Genomic DNA, 25,396 nt, shown 5'->3' with positions numbered 1-25,396 from the left:
TTTAAATATTATTTAAATACTATTAACATGCTTTATGTGTTCTCCAAACAAAATGCAGTTTTTAAATATTATTTAAATACTATTAACATGCTTTATGTGTTCTCCAAACAAAATGCAGTTTTAAGTATTGTTGAAATGCATTTTATGTGTTCTCCAAACAAAATGCAGTTTTTAAATACTATTAGAATGTTCTACGTGTTCTCCAAACAAAATTCAGTTTTTAAATACTATTAGAATGTTCTACATGTTCTCCAAACAAAATTCAGTTTTTAGATACTATTAGAATGTTCTACGTGTTCTCCAAACAAAATGCAGTTTCTAAATACTATTAGGATGTTCTACGTGTTCTCCAAACAAAGTGCAGCTCTTAAGTATTATTTAAACATTATTTAAATATCTTTTAAATATTATCAAACGCTTTATGCGCTCTCCAAACCAAACGCAGTTTTTAAGTGTCATTGAAATATTTTCCGCAGGGCTGCCGCGATCCTCCGCCAGGCCGGGGATGAACCCTCCCGCCATGAGATTCCTTCCAGTCCCTTCCCCGCTCACGCACCCCGCCGGCAGCATCCAGGTGCCCCCAAAAACCCTGGTGCCCCCCGTGTTCCAGGCTGCCAGCTGGGCACGGGGCAGCAGCTCTGCCTCCAGCGCTGAGGATTGCCAGGATTGGGGCTCTGAGGAGAGGCAGAGGCAGCTCCGGCAGAGCTGGAACCAGGGGCTGGCAGGGCACCGGGGTGGGGACACCCCGCGGGGGGACAGCGCCCATGGGGACAGCCCGGAGGAGATGAGCTCTGCGGAGGAAGGAGCCGAGCACGACGCAAGAAAAGCAGAGATTTGTGGGAGGTAAGGCGCAAAACGTGAGCGGGGCGAAATAGTTCTGGCGTTTTTAATCTGATGCGCACAGAATCACAGAAATTCTAGGCTGGAAGAGACCTTTGAGATTATTACAGCGACCTGAGGTGAGAGAAAGACGAGAATCTTGTTTCTTGATTAGAAGGCTGGATTTATTGATATATGATATATAATACATTATAACTATACTAAATAGAATAAAGAGAGAAGTTGCAGATGCTTGCTAAGCTAAGAATAGAATAGAAAGAAAGAATCTACAACAAAGTTGTGTCTAGGGACTCTGTCTTTAGCTTGCTCTTAATTATAAACATGGGAACATGAACTAATCACAGGTGCACCTTATTGCATTCTACAGCAGCTGATAATTGTTTACATTCTTTTCTGGGGTCTTTGTGTCGCTGACGGACACCAAAGAACACAAGCACACCACCTCTCTCAAGGTGAAGGAAAAAAGGGAAGGTTTATTTATTCTCTGACTCCAATATTTATAGTTTTACAAAAGTGACAGTGGATTGCAAGGTGACAGTGACACCTCTGCAATGCCACAGGTCAAACCAACAGTCCATCAACTCTCTCCTCCTCCATAAAGGAATGCAAAACAATGAGTTATTTACAGAAAGTGTGTGAGAAAGTTCACTACAAGAATGTCAACATCAGAAGGCTTAGAAAATCTCAAAAAAACAGGGCGACATCTTTGCTTCTCGGAAGATGCAGAAATCTGAAAGAAAGGATTTCTATGAAAAAATGTCTGCGACAAAAATCCTCGAGTCCAACCCATGTTCTAACAGCTCGGCTAGATCATGGCACCAAGTGCCACATCCAGTCTTTTTTTAAACTCTTCGAGGGATGGTGACTCTACTGTGGAGAGCTTGGTTCAAACATGGCTTAAAGAAAGAGGCCATGAAAATATACAGCTGATGGAAAAGTAAAGGGTAGCTGTAAGCAGCAGTTTCCCAAGCCTGTTTCTGTAAATAACTAGGTTCTCAGGCACATTTTTCTAAACAGCAGGGTTCTCAGGCAGTTTTCTCATCACAGGTAAGCATTCTATCTTTGGCTGTTTTGGGAACAGACATGGAGGTTTTGAGAACCACTTATATCAGGGTGAGAACATAAATCTTGGTTTCAGTAAACAAACCACAGGTATTGAAAACAAAAGGAGGGGTTAGTGTTTAATCTGTAACCTATGGTGAGCTCGGATTTTGCAATATGCATGAACTTAATTAACACGGTTATAAAAAGTGACTGATTGAATCAATGCATCGGAGTTCGATGCTCATCAATCGGATGGTCGTCTCCCTTCACTTTGACAGTGGAACCCTGGAAAAAGTTAAAGATAGAATCTAAAATGTTGGGCTTTGTGCTTTCCCAGATCAACTGCACCTGCGTAAGCAGTATGATAAATTCTATAATTGTTAGATGTGATGATTGTTTAGTAATTAAATGTAATTATTATATAACCATAAGAAGAATAGTGAGAAACTAGGTTGGAAATTCAGAGAGGGGCTAAATTTATGGATGCAATAGAACAATATACGTTTAATACTTAACATGAAAGTTATGTAACGATAGGGTATAAACCATGATCATTTGGGATGTATGGTGGGAGTCAGATTTGGGTTGAATACACCCCGATTCCCAGAGCTCTTAATAAAAAGCACCGCATATAATCCCCCGTGATTATGTGTTTTTGAACGCTAACAACTTCAATAGTCTACCACCTCCCCGGGCAGATGATTCCAGGATTTGACCACTCTTTCTGTGAAAAACTTCCTCCTTAATCCTAGCCTGTATCTCCCTCGGCGCAGCTTGAGACTGTGTCCTCTTGTTGTTCCTCAAGGCCGCATTGAAACATCCTTCAGAAGGCATTAACTGGGTGCATAAAATAAAATTGAATATCCTGTCATATGCACGGAAGGTTTGACCCTGGATAAATTGGGAATAATTCTTGAGTTTGAAGGGATTACATTAAACCCCAAGTAATAACAACGTGCAGTTTCAATTTAATAGTCTACGTAAAATGAAATGACAAACAAATGAAGGCTAAATGATTAATAGCATGCTTTTATTCACCTCCTCAACAAGCAAAATGGCCAGTTATTGAATATTTTATTGTGAGTGCAAATGATGTTAATTGTACTAGAAACACGCTCTAATTTTTAGTAATTTTTTTGGACCGAATACTGTGCTGAATGTGAGGCTCTTCATTAAATGGAAATTTGATTTTATTTTGTTTGAACTCAGCCCAGTAAGCACTCCAGTGCAGTCCATTAAGCAGAGCAAATATCACAGCACATGCACATGAAACCCCCTCTCTACATCCATTACCAAGCTGGGAATTTGAAGAGGAAATGCTGCAGCTGTTGTGTGCTCACCACACTTTTGTTGAGCAGCACAGGGTCCGTCCAAGCTCCCCAGGAGCAATAAAAGGTGCCCTTTTTGTCTGCCCGTGATGAGGGATGAAGGAGCTCTTCACACTCATTTTGGTGACCCGGGCTGAGCCCCACGGTCAGGTTCTGTGCACACATTTCAGCACAAAGGGGCTCTTTAGCATTATCCTGTGCCATTTCAATCATTGCAATTAGCTCACGTGTTTCTGGACTCGCTTCAGAGCAGCCTCACCTCGTGCTGTTTACCTGCAGATGGGAATAATGAGATTTTCCCTGGTGGAAATCAGCTCCAGGAGACCGTGGCAGCCATGCCCACCTGGAAAGCAAAGAAAAACTGATTATTTTGTTATTTGGAGCCACTTGAAATATAGGCAGAGGCATGAAAGGATGAATAAATGATTTAATTGTTTTTTATTTCATTAACAAGACCACAGGTTGAGGAATACAGCAGATTTCTGTAACAGGAGCTGAAGAATCAGCCAGGTTTCAGTGGCTGTAAATGTGCCCAGGGCTGTGCTGCAGGTCCAGAGATGGAAAAACTGTGTTAAAAATAAATAGAAATATAGGCATAGCCATGTAACTCATTGATAAAGGATGAATAAATTATTTATTTATTTATTTTTTAATATCATTAACAAGGCCACAGGTTGAGGAACCCAGCAGATTTCTTTAATAGGAATCAACCGGGTTTCAGCAGCGTCCCCAGGGCTGTGCTGCAGGTCTAGGGAAGAAAAAAAAAATGTTGAAAATAAATAGAAATATAGGCAGAGACATGTAGCTGATTGAGAAAGGATTAAGAAATTATTTAATTTTTTCAAATATCATTAATAAGCCCACATGTTGGGGAATCTGTAACAGGAGCTGAAGAATCAGCCAGGTTTCCGTGGCTGTAAATGTGCCCAGGGCTGTGCTGCAGGTCCAGAGATGGAAAAACTGTGTTAAAAATATATGGAAATATAGGCAGAGCCATGTAACTCATTGATAAAGGATGAATAAATTATTTATTTATTTATTTTTTAATATCATTAACAAGGCCACAGGTTGAGGAACCCAGCAGATTTCTTTAATAGGAATCAACCAGGTTTCAGTGGCATCCCCAGGGCTGTGCTGCAGGTCTAGGGAAGAAAAAAAAAATGTTGAAAATAAATAGAAATATAGGCAGAGACATGTAGCTGATTGAGAAAGGATTAAGAAATTATTTAATTTTTTTAATATCATTAACAAGGCCACAGGTTGAGGAATCCAGCAGATTTGTGTAATAGGAATCAACCAGGTTTCAGTGGCATCCCCAGGGTTGTCCTGCAGGTCCAGGGAAGAAAAAATTGTTAAAAATAAATGGAAATATAGGCAGAGGCATGTAGCTCATCGAGAAAGGATGAATAAATGATTTAATTTTTTAAAATATCAAGAATAAGCCCACATGTTGGGGAATCTGTAACAGGAGCTGAAGAACCAACCAGGTTTCAGTGGCTGTAAATGTGCCCAGGGCTGTGCTGCAGGTCCAGGAAATAAAAAATTGTGTTCCAAATAAATAGAAATATAGGCAGAGGCATGTAAATCATTGAGAAAGGATGAATAAATGATTTCATTTTTTTAAATATCATTAACAAGGCCACAGGCTGGGGAACCCAGCAGATTTCTTGAACAGGAGCTGAGGAATCAACCAGGTTTCAGTGGCTGTAAACATCCCCAGGGCTGTGCTGCAGGTCCAGAGAAGAAATAATTGTGTAAAAATAAATAGAAATATAGGAAGATTCATGTAGGTCATTGAGAAGGATGAATAATGTATTTTTTTTTTTTTAATATCATTAACAAGGCCACAGGTTGGGGAATCCAGCAGATTTCTTTAATAGGAATCGACCAGGTTTCAGTGGCATCCCCAGGGCTGTTCTGCAGGTCCAGGGAAGAAAAAATTGTGTAAAAATAAATAGAAATATAGGAAAATGCAAGGATGAATAAATGATTTCATTTTTTAAAATATCAAGAATAAGCCCACATGTTGGGGAATCTGTAACAGGAGCTGAAGAACCAACCAGGTTTCAGTGGCTGTAAATGTGCCCAGGGCTGTGCTGCAGGTCCAGGAAATAAAAAAATTGTGTTCCAAATAAATAGAAATATAGGCAGAGGCATGTAAATCATTGAGAAAGGATTAATAAATTATTTAATTTTTTTTAATATCATTAACAAGGCCACAGGTTGGGGAATCCAGCAGATTTCTGTAATAGGACTGAGGAACCAACCAGGTTTCAGTGGCTGTAAATGTGCCCAGGGCTTTGCTGCAGGTTCAGGGAAGAAAAAATTGTGTTAAAAATAAATAGAAATATAAGCAGAGGCATGTAGCTGGTTGAGAAACGAATAATAAATTATTTAATTTTTTAAATATCATTAATAAGCCCAAAGGTTGAGGAATCCAGCAGATTTCTGTAACAGGAGCTGAAGAATCAACCAGGTTTCCGTGGCATCCCCGGGGCTGTGCTGCAGGTCCAGGGAAGAAAAATTTGTGTTAAAAATAAATAGAAATACAGGAAGATTCATGTAGCTCATTGAGAAAGGATGAAGAAATTATTTATTTTTTAAAATATTATTAACAAGGCCACAGGTTGGGGGATCCAGCAGATTTCTTTAATAGGAACCAACCAGGTTTCAGTGCCTGTAAATGTCTCCAGGGCTGTCCGAGGAAGAAAAAATTGTTTTAAAAGCTTTTTTCTCCCCCATTCCTTCCACCTGCCCAGCTCCTGGCATCCTTTTTGGATGGATTTGACTCCTGCAGTTGCTTTTCCTGCCATTGGATCCGATTTTCAAGCAGAAATTGGATCAGATTTCAGTCAGAAATTGGCTCAATTGGGGATTTTTTAAATCAGAGTATCTGCCTTTGCTTTATGACAAATGTAACTCAAAGCAATCATTTGGCCACTTGTTAAAAAATTGCCAAAAACACAGAATCTCCATTTATCTTTTTCTACTCTTATCACCGCCTGTTTTTAATAAAAAATGATTTAAATCTTTTCTAGAAGGAGTTTTATAATCCAAGGAACAGTTTTATAATCACAGGAATGAGGAGAGAAAATAAGAACACAGAGCTTGTTTGGACAGTCTCAAAAGGACACTTGAAATCTGATTTTTACCAGGAGTTTCACTTTTATTTCACTCAGCAGAGCCTTTGGAGAAGGAAAAAAACAAATTGCCTTTTGTAGACTGTGTCATGTTTAAGGAGACAACAGAACAATGCAATTTATCCTTTCACCTTTTAGCTGATTCTGCTAGAATTTAAAAATTTCTATGCCAAATTTAGGATAATGATTGTATCCCACTGTGATCTGAGCGTTAGAATTTATCATTCACTGATGATGGGAATTAAAAAGGGAGAGGAATTCCTGCCTAAATTTTCCACCAAAAATCTTTGATAAAATTCTGATGAATTACTGAAATAATTCATTTGGCCACAACAAGACATCAGTTTGCACACTGAAATAATACAGAGTTTGCACTGAAATAATACAGAATTTATACAATTTATACAGAAATAATTTGGTTTTGTTTTTTTTTTTTTTTTAATTAGGAATCAACAGCCTGTGGACAAACATTCCAGCCTGAGGTACAATCCTCATTGGAAGAATGCAAAAAAAGGAGATTTTTTTGAGGCAGAGAAGGCACCCCAGATTTTTGGAGGAAGCAGTGAGGACTTTTCAGTGGATTCATTTTATCTCCACTCTGATGGCTCCTCAGAGGACAATCACCAGAGCCAGGATTCTCTCCCAGAGATTGATCCAGAATTATTCACATTTTATGGAGCAAACGTGGCCAGCACCAAAGCTGATGGGCCACAAGCCAAAAGGGAGGAACCTGCAGATGGATTTCATTCCAAAAATAATCCTGGCCACGCTTTTCCTCCTCAGAACCAACAGGATCCACCCCAAAGAGCAAAAAAAAACTTTGTGAAAAAGAACAAACAGACTTTGGGACAGTCAGAGAGGATCAATTCCTACCTTGAGCTGCACCATAAAAAGCAGCAAGTTCTTCAAGGGCAGGTGGGTAAATGAAGAAATTCTCTAAATTTATACATTTAGCATTTTTCAGGTGACAAATATCTATAAAAGCACTGAATTTGGATGTTTAAAGCTGTCATCTTGTGGCTTTTAAAGTGATTATTAGTGACAAGAAGTTCTGACTTTACACATTCTGGAAGTTCTGGCCATGCACATTTGGGAAGTTCTGACTGTGCACAGTCTGGAAGTTCTGACTTCCCTTTCTAGAAAATTAATTACTTGAATTTATAATTTTAGAATTTTAAATTTTATAAATTTAGAATTTTTCAGATTAAATCTATCTATAAAAGCACCACATTTGGATGTTTAAAGCTGTCATCTTGTGGCTTTTAAAGTGATTATTAGTGACAAGAAATTCTGACTTAACACAGTCTGGAAGTTCTGACCATGGACAGTCTGGAAGTTCTGACTTTCTTTTTCAGAGAATTTCATAATTGAATTTAGAATTTTACATTTTATAAATATAGAATTTTTCAGATGAAATCTATCTATAAAAGCACCACATTTGGATGTTTAAAGCTGTCATCTTTTGGCTTTTAAAGTAATTATTAGTGACAAGAAATTCTGACTGATTGACATGGTGGAAATTCTGACTTTGCACAGTCTGGAAATTCTGACTTTGCACATTCTGAAGTTCTGACTTTGCACAATTTGGAAGTTCTGACTGATTCAATCTGGAAGTTCTGGCTTTGCACAGTCTCAGCCACCTTGTGGCGAGCTTCAAGAGGAAATGTAATTACACTTCCTAATGAACCATTAGAAACGAGTTCATTGCTTTTCCTTGCTATTTATTATGCATAATGGGAATTGGGGGGGTCACTGAATGACTCCACACAGAAAATTGTCACCTTGGGGAGCTGCAGGGACATTGAGCTCCAGGTGACACCTCTGCCAAGGCTAATGAAGAGTTGACACAACATCAGAAGGAATTTTCTGCCTTCGTTCCACTGGCAGGAATGATGGACAGGATTTTTTTCTCTAGTAGATCTATTAAGAGCACTTGGTTTTTTTTCACTTCTAATTTGGATGATGGTAAAAATAATGAGTGTGGATGGATGCTAATTAGAGCTGTGTTGATGTGATTATGTTTGCTATTCAGGGAATTCTGGAAATCTTTCCGAAGTGTTGGAGCCAGGGATCGGGACTTCATTGTGCACTGTTTAAAAATATGGAATAGGCAAAGGAATCAGTTAAAATAAGGGCGGTGAGATAAGATTATCTTGGTGGAGTGGACAAAAGAGAGGTGACACAGCAGGCACAAGGGGTGTAGGAAAGTTTCTTCATGACCTTGACAAGTTACAGGGAAATTGTGGAATTCCCATCCCTGGAAATGTTCCAGGACAGGGCTTGGAGCAGCCTGGGCTGGTGGAAAGTTTCCCTGCGCATGGGACAGGATGGGATTTGAGGTCCTTTCCCACCAAAACATTCCATAATTTGTGATTCCATGAGTGGCATCAGCACCTGCTGGCAGCCAACGCTGGATCTGCTGCAGGACAGGCAGAAATTGCTGATTAATTTACTGTTAATTAATTAATTTACTGTCCCTCCCACACAAGCATTCCATAATTTGTGATTCCATGAGTGGCATCAGCACCTGCTGGCAGCCACCTCTGGATCTGCTGCGGGACAGGCAGAAATTACTGATTAATTTATTGTTAATTGGCAGTTCATTTACTGATTCCGGAGCAGATATCCATGGCTCAGTCTTGTTGGGAGGGGGGAAAAAGGCCCTGAGGGGACATGGTGGCAACTTTGGTCACCCCACCTGGAAAACTCTGTCCAAAAGCGCAAAGCCACCAAGGAACGGATGAGCCAGATGTCAGCAATCCGGCTGTGCTTCCTAAACTGATTATTTTGGGGTTTGCAGGGGATTGAAGCTGAATTTATTGATCTGCTCACTGCTGGCGTTGTGGCAACGAAATGGTGTTTGCTTTGAGGGCACAACTGAGTTAAAACACTTCCAGCCTCGTGCAAGATTTACATTTACAGATTACAGATTTCCAAAGCCATAAATCCATGCTGATCTGTACATTTACGAATTCATACAGCATTTTATACTCCTAAAGCAGCCCATGATGAGTTTTTTCTTTGAGAGGAGCAGCAGTGGCCCAGCCCAGCTCAGCTGCGCTCAATCCCAGTTGCTTTCCTGCCTCCAAGGCCCTCACTTCAAAGCCAGGAACATAATGTACAATTTTTGAATGGCTCTAGAAAAAGGTCCTGAGGCCCTGCAGAAGTTACTGATTAATTTACCGTTAATTGGCAGTTCATTTACTGATTCCTGAGCAGATATCCATGGTGCAGACTTGTTGGGAGGGGTGAAAAAGGCCCTGAGGGGACATGGTGGCAACTTTGGTCACCCCACCTGGAAAACTCTGTCCAAAAGGCAAAGACAACAAGTGTGTGAGAAAACAGATGAGCCAGATGTCAGCAATCCAGTTGTGCTTCCTAAACTAATAATTCTGGAATATGGACGGGGTTTGAAGCTGAATTTATTGATCTGCTCACTGCTGGCGTTGTGGCAATGAAATGGTGTTTGCTTTGAGGGCACAACTGAGTTAAAACACTTCCAGCCTCGTGCAAGATTTACATTTACAGATTACAGATTTCCCAAGTCATAAATCCATGCTGATCTGTACATTTACGAATTCATACAGCATTTTATACTCCTAAAGCAGCCCATGATGAGTTTTTTCTTTGAGAGGAGCAGCAGTGGCCCAGCCCAGCTCAGCTGCGCTCAATCCCAGTTGCTTTCCTGCCTCCAAGGCCCTCACTTCAAAGCCAGGAACATAATGTACAATTTTTTAATGGCTCTAGAGCAAGGCACTCAGACTGTGTGTGCACTGAGCCTTCCCTCGGTGTAAACACCTCATCAAGATTGCCTGGGCTCCAACAATAGCAGCCAAATGCAATTGGAGCAGCTCAAGGCTTTGAAGTCCTCCCTGCAAAGGCTGGTTTGCCAGTCTGGGATAATGACATGCCATGATTGCTGCCTTTGTTGTATCTTTTCAGTGGAGAAGCAATTATGGGCCTCAATTTAACAGAATAGGCATTACACAGCTTATGATTCTCAAAATGCAATTTCATTTGATCATTTGCTCGATTTGATTGGTATTAATAGAATGGTTCACAACAAAAAAAAAAAAAAAAAGGAAAAAAAGAAGGAAAAAAAAAATGCTGGCAGAGGTTGTGTCCTGTTCCTCTTTCAAAGAGATAATGTAGAAGTATGTTTTACCTGGCCAGCACTCCATCCGTGCACTCAGTCACTTGGTTCCACCAAAAACATTTTATTCTGTCTGTCCTCAGCTCAGCAAAACCTCCCTGGTATTTTTTAATTTTCTTGTGAATTATTTCCAGGGATTTACGTTGAATTTGGAGCCATGAGATCGACCATAAACTCAGCAACAAACCCTGTCCACCTTTTCCTTCTGCCTTAATCTCTTACCCCCAAATGAGAGACTCAGCTTCCCCAAATGAGAGACTCAGCTTCCCACATTTTTTTTCCATTCATGATTTTCATAATATAATAATTCATAAATGTCTTTTATTTTTTGGTCATAAATATCTTCCCATTGTCGCTTCTCCTGTAGGATCACTCTGGGGTGGAGCAGAGATTCCTCTCACAGTGACACTTCCACTAAAATACTCTGCAGAATGGTTTGGGACCAAAAATAGAGACGAAAAGTTGAATTTCCTGCAGTTTTGTAGATTAAAAAAAGTTTATTTCAAGAAAAAAAAATCAATTATTGCTATATTTACAAGGGGAATTTACTCAGGAAACTTGCTCCAAATAAAAACTTGCTGTGGTTATTGGAGAGGGGAATTTACTCACCTTTGTGCAGCGATTAAAAAAAGTTTATTTCAAGAAAAATATTAATTATTGCTATATTTACAAGGGGAATTTACTCAGAAAACTTGCTCCAAATTAAAGCTTGCTGTGGTTATTGGAGCTCTCCTTGTTTGTGAGCTTGTTTTGGCAGCTCTGTGTATTCCAGACTTTATTCCAGACTTTATTCCTGTTTATTCCAGACTTTATTCCCATTATTTTCAGCCCCATTATTGTGTTTTTCCAGCTTTTCCTGTGGCACCACTCTGGGGTGGAGCAGAGATTCCTCTCACAGTGACACTTCCACTAAAATACTCTGCAGGATGGTTTGGGACAAAAAATAGAGACAAAAAATTGGATTTCCTGCAGTTTTGTAGATTAAAAAAAGTTTATTTCAAGAAAAAAAATCAATTATTGCTATATTTACAAGGGGAATTTACTCATCTTTGTGCAGCAATTAAAAAAAGTTTATTTCAAGAAAAAAATCAATTATTGCTATATTTACTAGGTGAATTTACTCACCTTTGTGCAGCGATTAAAAAAAGTTTATTTCAAGAAAAATTTAATTATTGCTATATTTACAAAGGGAATTTACTCAGGAAACTTGCTCCAAATAAAAACTTGCTGTGGTTATTGGAGAGGGGAATTTACTCATCTTTGTGCAGTGATTAAAAAAAAGTTTATTTCAAGAGAAATATTAATTATTGCTATATTTACAAAGGGAATTTACTCAGGAAACTTGCTCCAAATAAAAGCTTGCTGTGGTTATTGGAGCTCTCCTTGTTTTGGCAGCTCTGTGAATTCCAGATTTTTTTCCTGCAGCTCCCCCATTATTTTCAGCCCCATTATTGTGTTTTTCCAGCTTTTCCTGCAATCTCTCTCGCTGGGTGTGTGATTGCCTGGCCAGGGATGGCTTTTGCTGCTTTTCTGTTATTAGGTGCATTTCCTCCATGGAAATGGAGCAGCTCAGACATTTGAGAGTTTCTGCGCTGCACAATTTTCCTTTCTTTTATTCCTCTTAAAAGTAGAAGGAATCATCCCTGCCTTTAATTGGGTTTTGCTTCTTTTTGCTCCTTCAGCCATTTCCTTGCCATCCGTCCCATCATGGAAAATTTAATTTTCATTTTAATTTCAATAGGCCACAATTTTTTTCTTATTCTCTCCTCAAGATTTTAAGATTTTTCCCCTTTATTGCTGCGACCATGAACATTCCTGGTTTTTAGGTCCCAGATCCTCCACCAGCTGATGAAGAACCATTCCAGAATGTTCCAGCATCCCAAACCGGGAAAATGAAGCCTGAGGACAAATGGTACCCAAAAGGACAGCAGCTCAAGGTTCCTTTTTGAGATAATTTGATCATTGAATTTAGAATTTTAGAACTTGAAATTTTATAAATTTAGAATTTATACATTTAGAATTTTTCAGTTGAAATGTCTATAAAATACCTATAAAAGTCCATCTATAAAATACCTTAAAAATATCTAAATATATCTAAAAAATATCTTAAAAATATCTATAATCACTTGGAATATAGCTATAAAAGCACTGAATTTGGATGTTTAAAGCTGGCATCTTGTGGCTTTTAATGTAATTATTACTGGCAAGAAATCCTTAATATCTATCAATAGATAAGCAGTGTTATTTAATGTATGTGTGCTTTATGTATTAAATAAATTTAAAGTAAAATCCCCAGAAATTCTGAGCTCACAGAATCTATTTAAGAGGTTATTTCATAATCTAAATTATCTAGATTATTATTATAAATTAGTACATGGTCATGTTTGGTGGTTTGGGAAATTCTGAGCCAGAACTTCACCATTCCTGCCTGATTTGTCCCCTAAAATTAAGGGGGAGTGAATTAATTGCCATAAAGAAAATATCGTTTGTAATAATTTTATCATTTATATAATATCATTTTATTTGTATATTTTATAATTTTTTTATCATTTATATAATATAAAGTAATTAATATAATTGGCATCAGGCTGTTCTGCATGGCCCAGCCTAACAGTGTGTACAAAGCCATTTTTCCCTGAAATTTGACACACAAAAATCAAGAAACTGATTTGATTTTTAGCTCATTTTTTCCAAGTGGTTGACAGAGAGCTCTGGGTTATCCACAGGGTTACATCTGGGCGCTTTAGGGCACCATTTTTGCACCTCACGGAGATAAAATCCACATTTACCACACCTGGTTGGCATCTGCAAGGACCTGAATTTGTCTCAGGCCTTTGGGGAAATTTTTGATGGAGAATTATTCATTGAGCAGCTCCCGAACAACATCTCTGCTCTGTTCTGGGCTGAGGGGTCCTTTAAATTCGAATTTTTGGGTTCCTTTGAATTTCAATTTCTGGACTATAAAGAGGGTTCCTTTAAATTTGAATTTTGGGTTCCATTAAATTTGAATTTCTGGGCTATAAAGAGGGTTCCTTTGAATTTGAATTTTTGGGTTCCTTTAAATTTCAATTTCTGGACTATAAAGAGAGTTCCTTTAAATTTGAATTTCTGGAATATAAAGAGGGTTCCTTTAAATTTCAATTTCTGGACTATAAAGAGGGTTCCTTTAAATTTCAATTTCTGGAGAATTATTCATTGAGCAGTACCTGAACAACATCTCTGCTCTGTTCTGGGCTGAGGGGTCCTTTAAATTCGAATTTTGTGTTCCCTTAAATTTGAATTTCTGGACTATAAAGAGGGTTCCTTTAAATTTGAATTTCTGGACTATAAAGGGGATTCCTTTAAATTTGAATTTTGTGTTCCCTTAAATTTGAATTTCTGGACTATAAAGAGGGTTCCTTTAATTTGATGTTTTGAGTTCCTTTAAATTTGAATTTCTGGACTATAAAGAGGGTTCCTTTAAATTTGATTTTTTGGAGAATTATTCATTGAGCAGTACCTGAACAAAATCTCTGCTCTGTTCTGGGCTGAGGGGTTCTTTAAATTTGAATTTTGTGTTCCCTTAAATTTGAATTTCTGGACTATAAAGATGGTTCCTTTGAATTTGAATTTTTGGGTTCCTTTAAATTTCAATTTCTGGACTATAAAGGGGGTTCCTTTAGATTTGAATTTCTGGACTATAAAGAGGGTTCTTTTAAATTTGAATTTTTGGACTATAAAGAGGGTTCCTTTAAATTTCAATTTCTGGACTATAAAGATGGTTCCTTTAATTTGATGTTTTGAGTTCCCTTAAATTTGAATTTCTGGACTATAAAGAGGGTTCCTTTAAATTTGAATTTTGTGTTCCCTTAAATTTGAATTTCTGGACTCTAAAGTGGGTTCCTTTGAATTTGAATTTCTGGACTCTAAAGAGGGTTCCTTTGAATTTGAATCTCTGGGTTCCCTTAAATTTGAATTTCTGGACTATAAAGATGGTTCCTTTAATTTGATGTTTTGAGTTCCTTTAAATTTCAATTTCTAGACTATAAAGAGGGTTCCTTTAAATTTGAATTTCTGGACTATAAAGATGGTTCCTTTGAATTTGAATCTCTGGACTATAAAGAGGGTTCCTTTGAATTTGAATTTTAGGTTCCCTTAAATTTGAATTTCTGGACTCTAAAGAGGGTTCCTTTAATTTGAATCTCTGGGTTCCCTTAAATTTGAATTTCTGGACTCTAAAGAGGGTTCCTTTAAATTTGAATTTCTGGACTATAAAGAGGGTTCCTTTAAATTTGAATTTTGTGTTCCCTTAAATTTGAATTTCTGGACTATAAAAAGGGTTCCTTTAAATTTCAATTTCTGGGTTCCTTTAAATTTCAATCTCTGGACTCTAAAGAGGGTTCCTTTAATTTGAATCTCTGGGTTCCTTTCCATCTGAGTTTTGGGCTGAGCGCACCCTGACCAGGGCCCGACGCCGCAGCTCGGGGGGCTCTGGTGCCGTGTCGGGCCTTCCACCCGCCCCCCTCAGCTGCCGCTGTCGCTGACTCGTTCCAGGCGCCGCCCGGGGCCCTGCGGGGACTGCGGGCAGAGCCCCGGCGGTCCCGGCCCGGCCGGGCCTTCCCCCGGAGCGCCGGCCCGGATCCCCCAGGAGCAGCAGGAGCCGCCGGCACGCCCAGGCCGCAGCCGCCCTCAGCAGCCCCGGCTGTGCCCCCCGCCCCGGGGCACGACCCCAGCCCGGCCCTCGCCCCAAATTCTCCTCCTTGCCCGCCGGAAAAACCCCAAAGCGGCTTAAACGACGTCCCGAATTCCCATCCCACGCCTGGCTGTTTCCTCCCGATATTTCAGAATTTTTACCCGCCGCAAGTTTTAAATGCCAGTCAGGAGGACGAGAAACACCGGCAGGGCTCTGCAGCTGGAATTCCACAGCAATTCCCTGCCGATCCCATCCCTGGGCGGGATTTTTCCTGGAATAGCGGCAGCACTGACCAGGCACATCTGGAATTGGAGAATATTCCAGCTGATTTTAACGCCATTTTTGAAGAAAAAGTGAAGGATCAAGCAGCGCTTCCAGATTTCCAAAGTCACATTCATGAGGATTGCAGGTATCAGAAGAGTTTGTGGCGAGGATTGAAGTGGTAAAATAATATTGTCATAACTCTGTGATGCCCGGAAAATCAACAGAAAAATGTTAAAACTTTATTTTATGAAACTTTTTAAAACTTTATGTTTGTACTTTCTTTAAACTCCAAAGTATAAAGTTATTTTGCTACCAACCTGCCATTAGAATGTATTGCTAATTGAAGATTCGTTATTGGTATTGATTTTTAATTATGGCTTTGGGAAAGGACAGCTCTGTCCTCCAGGGATGGAAATTTCCACAATTAAAATTTCCTTGTAGGAGGCTGGGTGGGAAAGTTTAAAATGTAGATAGGAAAGGGAATTTTGCATAAATTTAGAGTTTGTAGGAAAATTGACTTTGCAGGGTGGATATTCAGGGTCAGTTCTGTCCCTAAATGAGAGAGCAGGAAAATCCTCAATTATATAGAATTTCACTGTCTTGGTTTTTAAAAAATGAAGGTTTTATTTCACATAAACAGATAATTCTGTCAGTACTCAGCAGGCCTGATCCAAAGCTTTTCATTTGCTTTAATCACCTTTGCACCAGGCTGAAATTTCCGTATTTTTGGGGTTTTTTTCCATTTATTTCCACACACTTGGGTGCAAGCAAAATCATTTATTGTGAAATCCTCACCTTCCCATCTCCCTGCTCCCTCACCCCAGGTCGTTTGCTGTGTGTAAATTCAGATTTTTGCTCTTTCCCCCCCTCATTTTTTACGGCCTTTTTCTTATGTTTTGCTCACAGCTCACCAACATCTGCTTGCAGAATCTCCCATTTCATAGAAAAGAAGGAAAAGCCACGATTTTCTGATTTTGGAGATGCTTTTGCTGGCACGTGGCTGTGGGGTTTGTTCCCACCCGCCCTGCCCCAGGGAGACTCAGGAAAAGCTGAAGGAAACCCAAGGAAAATGAGAAGGAGCAGCTCAGAGGGGTCTCTCCTACAAAGGGAAAAGCAAAACCAGCCTAAAATCAGCAAAAAGGTGAGGAAATAAATCAATGTGGGTCGGGTGGTTTAACATTTCTGTTTCCACTCTAACATTTCTTCTTAATAATCCAAAGTTCAAAAAAAAAATATACAAATAGGGACTGAGAAATGTTGTAAAATGAACAGCAGAGCATTAAAAATCATGGAACAAAGGTAGAAATAGACACTGAAATCATTTTAGAGCAAAGGGATCAGAGAGTTCACTGAAATTTTATTCATTTTTTTTCACTGAAATCATTTTAGAGCAAAGGGATCAGAGAGTTCACTGAAATTTTATTCATTTTTTTTCACTGAAATCATTTTAGAGCAAAGGGATCAGAGAGTTCACTGAAATTTTATTCATTTTTTTTTCACTGAAATCATTTTAGAGCAAAGGGATCAGAGAGTTCAGTGAAATCATTTTAGTTCAATTGGTTCACTGAAATCATTTCAGTTCATTTTTTTTCACTGAAATAATTTTAGAGCAAAGGGATCAGAGAGTTCACTGAAATTTTATTCTTTTTTTTCACTGAAATAATTTTAGAGCAAAGGGATCAGAGAGTTCACTGAAATTTTAGTTCATCTGGTTCACTGAAATCATTTTAGGTCTTTTATTCACTGAAATCATTTTAGAGCAAAGGGATCCACCTGCAGCAGAGAGTTCACTGAAATTATTTTATTTGAATAAAGCAAGTTCATTTGGTTCACTGAAATAATTTTAGTTCATTTTTTTCACTGAAATTATTTTAGTTCATTTTTTTCACTGAAATTATTTTGGTTCATTTTTTTCACTGAAATCATTTTAGTTCATTTGGTTCACTGAAATCATTTTAGAGCAAGGGGATCCACCTGGATCAGAGTTCACTGAAATTATTTTATTTGAAAAATAAATTTTAGTTCATTTTTTTCACTGAAATCATTTTAGAGCAAAGGGATCAGAGAGTTCAGTGAAATCATTTTAGTTCAATTGGTTCACTGAAATAATTTTAGAGCAAAGGGATCCACCTGGAGCAGAGAGTTCACTGAAATTTTAGTTCTTTTGGTTCACTAAAATCATTTTAGGTCATTTGGTTCACTGAAATCATTTTAGTTCATTTGGCTCACTGAAATAATTTTCGAGCAAAGGGATCCACCTGCAGCAGAGAGTTCACTGAAATAATTTTATTTGAACAAAGCAAGTTCATTTTTTTCACTGAAATCATTTTAGAGCAAAGGGATCTGAGAGTTCACTGAAATTTTAGTTCATTTGGCTCACTGAAGTAATTTTATTTTATTTCATTTGGCTCACTGAAGTCATTTTAGAGCAAAGGGATCCACTTGGATCAGAGAATTCACTGAAATCATTTTATTTGAACAAAGCAAGTTCATTTTATTCACTGAAATCATTTTAGAGCAAAGGGATCCACTTGGATCAGAGAATTCACTGAAATCATTTTATTTGAACAAAGCAAGTTCATTTTATTCACTGAAATCATTTTAGAGCAAAGGGATCCACCTGGAGCGGAGTTCACTGAAATTTTAGTTCTTTTGGTTCACTGAAATAATTTTAGTTCATTTTTTTTCACTGAAATAATTTTAGAGCAAAGGGATCCACCTGGAGCAGACATTTCACTGAAATCATTTTGGTTCTTTTTGGTTCACTGAAATCATTTTACAGCAAAGGGATCCACCTGGAGCGGAGTTCACTGAAATTTTAGTTCTTTTGGTTCACTGAAATAATTTTAGTTCTTTTGGTTCACTGAAATCATTTTAGTTCATTTTTTTCTCTGAAATCATTTTAGAGCAAAGGGATCCACCTGGATCAGACAGTTCACTGAAATAATTTTGGTTCTTTTGGTTCACTGAAATCATTTTAGTTCATTTTTTTCTCTGAAATCATTTTAGAGCAAAGGGATCCACCTGGAGCAGAGAATTCACTGAAATCATTTTATTTGAACAAAGCAAGTTCATTTTATTCACTGAAATCATTTTAGAGCAAAGGGATCCACCTGGAGCAGAGAATTCACTGAAATCATTTTATTTGAACAAAGCAAGTTCATTTTATTCACTGAAATCATTTTAGAGCAAAGGGATCCACCTGGATCAGACATTTCACTGAAATCATTTTGGTTCTTTTGGTTCACTGAAATCATTTCAGTTCATTTTTTTCTCTGAAATCATTTTAGAGCAAAGGGATCGGTGTGGTTGAGTGCAGGGACACGCAGAGCAGTGTTTGTCCTGTCATTTAGCACAGATAAAATGATTTTCACTGCACAGGCTCAGGCACTTTGTGAGCAATAGATTATTTCTGCTTTTGAGCAGGCCGCCTCAGATCTGAGCCATCCATTATCCTGCTCATGCTCCTTTCTTGTCCAGCTCAAATCTCCTGCTTTCCAAGGGATTCCAACCCAAATCTGGAGGATTTGTAAAGCCAACAGCACAAACCTCATCCCTGATGCTCCTCATTAAAATCTGAATTTCTCAAATCTCCTGCTTTCCAAGGGATTCCAACCCAAATCTGGAGGATTTGTAAAGCCAACAGCACAAACCTCATCCCTGATGCTGCTCATTAAAATCTGAATTTCTGTCTCCCCGCTCGTCCTGGCGTCACCATTAGGCTGCCCATGACAAATTAAATGTTTGAGGAGTTTGCTGCAGCTCTCGGGGCAGACAAACTCAGCTGGAATTACGATTTCGTGCCCTCTGGGTGTTGCTGCCTGAGTGCCCCTAAGAAGAATCAGGATTATGGTGGGAGCTGGAGGGCAGAGCTCCTTCTCGGCCCTTTGTTTCTTGTCCCGTGCTCGCAGCGGATTTCTCGCGCTCCACACGTGGGGAATGCACAGAGGATCACACGGTTCTGCTGCCAGCAAAATCCAGTTTTTCCTCATAAACAAATGCACTCACTGCAGCGAGTGGGGAACCCCTGATTTTGTGGGAAACAGAGAAATCAAATCCTCATTGTACCCCAAATTAAAAATTAGCGAGTTATAGTGTGTAAGAGCAGGGATAGCTGACACAAAGAAACCTCAAATAGGAAATTTAGTGCATAAAATGAATTTCTGCAGTTGAGTTTAACTTGAACTTGTGTTTTGAAGAAATGCCCATTTTATTTCCATATAGAAATTGCTGTTCCTGCATTACTCTGTGGTTGAAATCACCGCAGAGCTGATCCTAATAAACTTCACTGACAAGTTTTAAAACATAATTCCCTTCTAAAAATGTGGCCTTGAAAGAGAACAAAAATATTATGGGGGCATTGGAGCCTTTGTGGGATGTCCAAAATATGGGATGGCATCAGCCACCTCTCCTGCACTTGTAAAGCCTTTGCTGTGCAGCAGAAATGGATTTTTTCAGCTCTCTGTGGCAACTTTGCAGTGCAGATTTCAGAACGAGGAATGGTGATTCTCACCAACATCATTTGCCTGATTTTTGCCACGAAAGTCAGTAATTTTATCTGCTTCTCTTACAAAAAACTGCTTTGGAATTTTTTGTAATTCTTCTTTCATTCTAACCACAGTCAAATGAGTGGCTTTAAGCTGTTTCACAATAAAGGTCATTTTTGATTGAGAAAATATCACTTTGTGATTGGGAAAATTGGCAATTTCCCACTTGATCCAAAGGAAATTCTGCCTCATTTGACTTTTGCCATTAATTCAGTCCTGTTGGTCACTTATTTGAAATGAGATGTGCCAGGAGTGGAGCTGAGATTGCAAATTAAACCCTGAGGTTCCCACTATAAAACTTCCTTGAATTATTCCCTCTGTGAAATCATGTCAAGGAAAATCTGTTTGCTGTTTGGTTTTCAGCTGGGCAGCTCCAAATTCTACTTCAATCAGAGTATGAAGCTTGGAGGCCTTGGACCTGACTATGAAACAATCAAAGAGAAAGTGAGTAAACCACAAGTGGATTGGGGCAGGGCAGAGAAATCATCAGTTATGATTATCTGGGACTTGATATCCTTGGTTTGGGAGAGATATCCCTGGAAAAAGTGAATAAACCAAAAGGGGATTTAGGCAAGGGAGAGAAATCATAATTTACAATTATCTGGGACTTTATATCCTTGGAGAAAGTGAGTAAACCAAAACTGGATTGGGGCAGGGGAGAGAAATCATAATTTACAATTATCTGGGACTTGATATCCTTGGTTTGGGAGAGATATCCTTGGAGAAAGTGAGTAAACCAAAACTGGATTTAGGCAGGGAAAAGTGGCAGAGAAATCATAATTTACAATTATCTGGGATTTTATATCCTTGGCTTGAGAGAAATATCCTTGGAAAAAGTGAATAAACCAAAAGGGGATTTAGGCAGGGGAGAGAAATCATAATTTACAATTATCTGGGACTTTATATCCTTGGAGAAAGTGAGTAAACCAAAACTGGATTGGGGCAGGGCAGAGAAATCATCAATTATGATTATCTGGGACTTGATGTCCTTGGTTTGGGAGAGATATCCTTGGAGAAAGTGAGTAAACCAAAACTGGATTTAGGCAGGGAAAAGTGGCAGAGAAATCATAATTTATGATATGATATCATAATTATTATATGATATTTATGATACCATATTTATGATATCATATTTATGATATGATGAGTCTGGGATTTTATATCCTTGGCTTGGGAGAGATATCTTTGGAAAAAGTGAATAAACCAAAAGGGGATTTAGGCAGAGAAATCATAATTTACAATTATCTGGGACTTTATATCCTTGGAGAAAGTGAGTAAACCAAAACTGGATTTAGGCAGGGGAGAGTGGCAGAGAAATCATAATTTACAATTATCTGGGATTTTATATCCTTGGCTTGAGAGAAATATCCTTGGAAAAAGTGAATAAACCAAAAGGGGATTGGAGCAGGGCAGAGAAATCATCAATTATGATTATCTGGGACTTGATATCCTTGGCTTGGGAGAGATATCCTTGGAGAAAGTGAGTAAACCAAAACTGGATTTAGGCAGGGAAAAGTGGCAGAGAAATCATAATTTGATATGATATCATATTTATTATATGATATTTTGATATCATATTTATTATATGATGAGTCTGGGATTTTATATCCTTGGTTTGGGAGAGATATCCTTGGAGAAAGTGAGTAAACCAAAAGTGGATTTAGGCAGGGGAGAATGGCAGAGAAATCATAATTTACAATTATCTGTGACTTTATATCTTTGCCTAGCTGGAGATCTACAGGAAAATTCAACTAAAAGCAAAGACAGCTGTCCTGGGGATAATTTTAACCCTCTGATTTTTAAAATCCAGAAATAGGAATCAATCAGGGCTAATTGCACGTCAGGAAATGACCCACTCAAGTGGCTGAGTTGTCATTCCCGGTGTAAAGATCCACCCAAATGCTCCAAGTGGAAATCAAAGTTGTGTAAAAACAAAAATACCTGGCTGCACTCTGGTGAGATGGAGACAGATTGTTCAGGACAGAATAGAGATGGAGCTGTCACATTTCTGCTCAGCTCCATCCTCTATTCAGTCCAGGGAAAAGCTCTTAAAAGGGAAAAGCCACTAAATAAAAAAAAGCTGTGCCATTTATCAGGGCTTCCTGTTGTGTGCTGAGGAGGGATCAATGGCGAGGGCAGGTTGGACAGCAGCAGAGCTGGAAATGGAGTATTGGTGGGAAAAGGTTTTCATTGATGGATCCCCCCAGCCAGTGAATTCCAGGCCCCTTTTTCTGCTTTTTCTCAGAAAGAAAAGATGAAGCTGCAGAAGGAATATTCCAGGCAAATTAAGGAATATAACATGAAGAATATCACTGTGGTTCAGAGGCTGCCTGCAAAGCCCCAGGTGCCCTCCGTGTCCAGGCAGAAGGTGAGAGCTGAGTCCTGAGGGTGACAAGGAAACACTGCAGGACAAAGCTGGGAACTCAATAAGATCAGAATTCCTCAGTTCCTTGCATTTATTCCCAAAAATAAACTACTATTTATTGTTTGGGTGGCAAAAAGGGATTTGCCTGCAAAGCCCCAGGTGCCCTCAGCGTCCAACAGAAGGTGAGAGCTGAGTCCTGAGGGTGACAAGTGACTGCAGGCTGCAGGACAAAGCTGCAATTCAGTAATATCAGAATTCCTCAGTTCCTTGCATTTATTCCCAAAAATAAACCACTAAGAGACAAAACCTTATTATTTGGGTGGCCAAAAAGGGTTTTCCTGCAAAGCCCCAGGTGCCATCAGTGTCCAGGCAGAAGGTGAGAGCTGAGTCCTGAGGGTGACAAGGAAACACTGCAGGACAAAGCTGGGAACTCAATAATATCAGAATTCCTCCCTTCCTTGCATTTATTCCCAAAAATAAACCACTAAGAGACAAAACTTTATTTTTGGTGGTAAAAAGGGATTTGCCTGCAAAGCCCCAGGTGGATTCAGTGTCCAGGCAGAAGGTGAGAGCTGAGTCCTGAGGGTGACAGGTGAGCCCTGCAGGCTGCAGGACAAAGCTGCAATTCAGTAATATCAGAATTCCTCCCTTCCTTGCATTTATTCCCAAAAATAAACCACTAAGAGACAAAACTTTATTATTTGGGTGGTAAAAAGGGATTTGCCTGCAAAGCCCCAGGTGCCCTCAGTGTCCAGGCAGAAGGTGAGAGCTGAGTCCCTCCTCAGGGTGTTCCTAAAGGTGACAAGTGACTGCAGGCTCCAGGACAAAGTTCCTTGCATTTATTCCCAAAAATAAACCACTAAGAGACAAAACTTTATTGTCTGGGTGGCAAAACATGGTTTGGATTCTTTTAGGGGACTTCAATAGGAACAGGAGATAATGCACTGGAGACATGAGGTGTTCCCAAATCCCTGCAACACACAGGCACCAAACCAACCCCAGGTCAAACCAGGGCTCTGCCAGCTCCAGCATTTCTGTAAAACTCTTTCCATTCCCTCTCCAATTCCATGTTCCAGGCATCATTTTGCTTTTTAATTTGGATTATAAAGCACATTATGCAGGAGAAGCTGAGCTTGTCCTGTTAACCTGCAGAACTCCCTGCCTGAGGGCAAGACCTTAATAAAACTGGGAAAAATGTTCATAGATGTAATAAATTCATGTTGCTCTTTATTTTTTAAAATAAAAACACTTCCTCAGTGTCTAAGGTGGCTTCTAATGGTGGCAGGAAGCAAATCTTGGGCTGGGTTTTGTTGCAGTCACCACTGAAGAATGTGGGATTGAATTCTGTCAGAAACAACATCAGGAATTCAGAGATATCTTACTCATCTTCTAAATATTTTTTGGAAATCTTGGCCAGGTTTTCTCCTGCTCATTCCCCCCAGTTTTTCCTGCTTTCAGGCTCTGGAATACGCCAAGAAGATCCCAAGACCGAAGATTTCGCTAGCGAAGCAATCGGAGCCGGAGGGGAAGGAGGTTCTGGCCCAGGCTCCAGCTGGACCCAGGTTCCCCAAAATCCCGTCCCTGGAATCCCTGTGGAGCAGGCACGAGAAGGAGAAGGAGGCTGTGGCTGCTTTTGAAGCCCTTCACATCTTGTAGGTATTTGGGGAATCTCAGGGATCGAGGCAAAAATGCCTGAATTGTTTTTATTTGCACCCGTGACCATCACATCTTCATTTCCCAGTCCGTTGAAATTTAACTGGTTTCATTTTAATTATTTTTAAATGTTAGAATTGGTTTTAATTGTTCTACTTTGTACCTGTTTTGTTAATAAATTGACCTTTTGCATTTATAGCATTGTAAATATAGTGCTCAGTTCTTTTATTAGAAAATGTTTCATTAGAAATTTAATCCTCTGTTCTTTTTCTTTGAAATAAATGATCTGAAAATTGCATCTTTTAGACCAATAATCTCTTGGTTGTCACAGCTGGATCATTTTAAAACATATAAGCAGGAAAATGTATCTACAAAACATTAAAAATAAACTTCTGTTTCATCTGATGATCTTAACACCATCAATATTTCTTTTTCTGAAGTGCAGAAGAGCCTTTCAGCCAGAAATAAAAGCAAAAATAATCCATTGCTGCTAAAAAAGAGAACAAAAATATGCTCCAAACACAGCAGTTGATAATGACACAATGCTAACTATTTAATTGTTACTTTGTCATCTCTTAGTGAAGAGCTTCTACAATAAAAACAAAATTTTGAAGCTTCATTTGGGACGAGAAAATTCCAAACAAGCCCTGGCTGAGCATGCAGACAATCTGGGATTAGCCAGGAGCAGTTGGAGCATGTATTGGGTAACTGAGGATAATTGAGAGCTGCATGTTTGAGAGGAAACAGCTTTTAACAGATTAAGGCTGTAAAAATAACAACAAACAGATGGGTTTCTTAGGGCGCTGCCATTTCTTTAACTTAGCAAATTATGAATTAAGTCACCATATGAAATGTGATTAGAGCACACAGCGAGGGAATTTGGGTAAAACCTCCTGAAAAGAGGCTGGATAAAGGAATAAAAAAAAACCCCAACCACCTTGTGATGGTGTGGAATTGCTTTATCCCATTCATTTGGTCTCTTTTTAATGGGAGCTCCCAATTTAAAATGAGGAGAAGTGATTCCAATCCTGCCCTTCCTCATGGCCTTGCTTCAAACCCTGCTGAGGGGCAGGAACTTGGACTCACAGCTGGAATTTCAGGACATTTTGGGGAATATTGAGGCAACCACGTTGTGATGACGTGAAATTGCTTTATTCCATTTATTTGGTCTCTTTTTAATGGGGGCTCACAATTTTATATGGGGGAAAGTGATTCCAATTCTGCCCTTCCTCATGGCCTTGTTTAAACCCTGCTGAGGGGCAGGAACTTGGACTCACAGCTGGAATTTCAGGACATTTTTAGGAATACTGAGACAAACCCAACCACCTTGTGATGGTGTGGAATTGCTTTATTCCATTTGTTTGGTCTCTTTTTAATGGGAGCTCCCAAT

The 25,396-nt window shown here is 39.1% G+C and overlaps 1 protein-coding gene across 1 annotated transcript; it reads left to right on the top strand.

Annotated features, from left to right (window-relative positions):
- The first annotated feature begins 421 nt into the window (after positions 1 to 421).
- On the top strand, positions 422 to 24,009 carry JHY (junctional cadherin complex regulator). The gene is made up of 8 exons (XM_059488193.1): positions 422 to 843; positions 6,799 to 7,267; positions 12,332 to 12,442; positions 15,039 to 15,586; positions 16,348 to 16,582; positions 20,352 to 20,432; positions 22,234 to 22,356; positions 23,812 to 24,009. Exons 1-8 carry the CDS (start codon positions 422 to 424, stop codon positions 24,007 to 24,009), a joined length of 2,187 nt encoding a protein of 728 aa, XP_059344176.1.
- The last annotated feature ends 1,387 nt before the right edge of the window (positions 24,010 to 25,396 follow it).

Source organism: Ammospiza nelsoni, chromosome 24 (genome assembly GCF_027579445.1).
Source record: "Ammospiza nelsoni isolate bAmmNel1 chromosome 24, bAmmNel1.pri, whole genome shotgun sequence".
NCBI lineage: Eukaryota > Metazoa > Chordata > Aves > Passeriformes > Passerellidae > Ammospiza > Ammospiza nelsoni.
This window is presented reverse-complemented; position numbering and strand designations above follow the sequence as displayed.

Bases quoted from the DNA above. Each gene is read 5' to 3' on its own strand.
- JHY (XM_059488193.1), top strand. From the start codon at position 422: ATGCGCTCTCCAAACCAAACGCAGTTTTTAAGTGTCATTGAAATATTT. The intron at 15,587-16,347 runs GTATCAGAAGAG...TTTTGCTCACAG, and splicing joins CACATTCATGAGGATTGCAG to CTCACCAACATCTGCTTGCA. The intron at 20,433-22,233 runs GTGAGTAAACCA...GCTTTTTCTCAG, and splicing joins ATGAAACAATCAAAGAGAAA to AAAGAAAAGATGAAGCTGCA.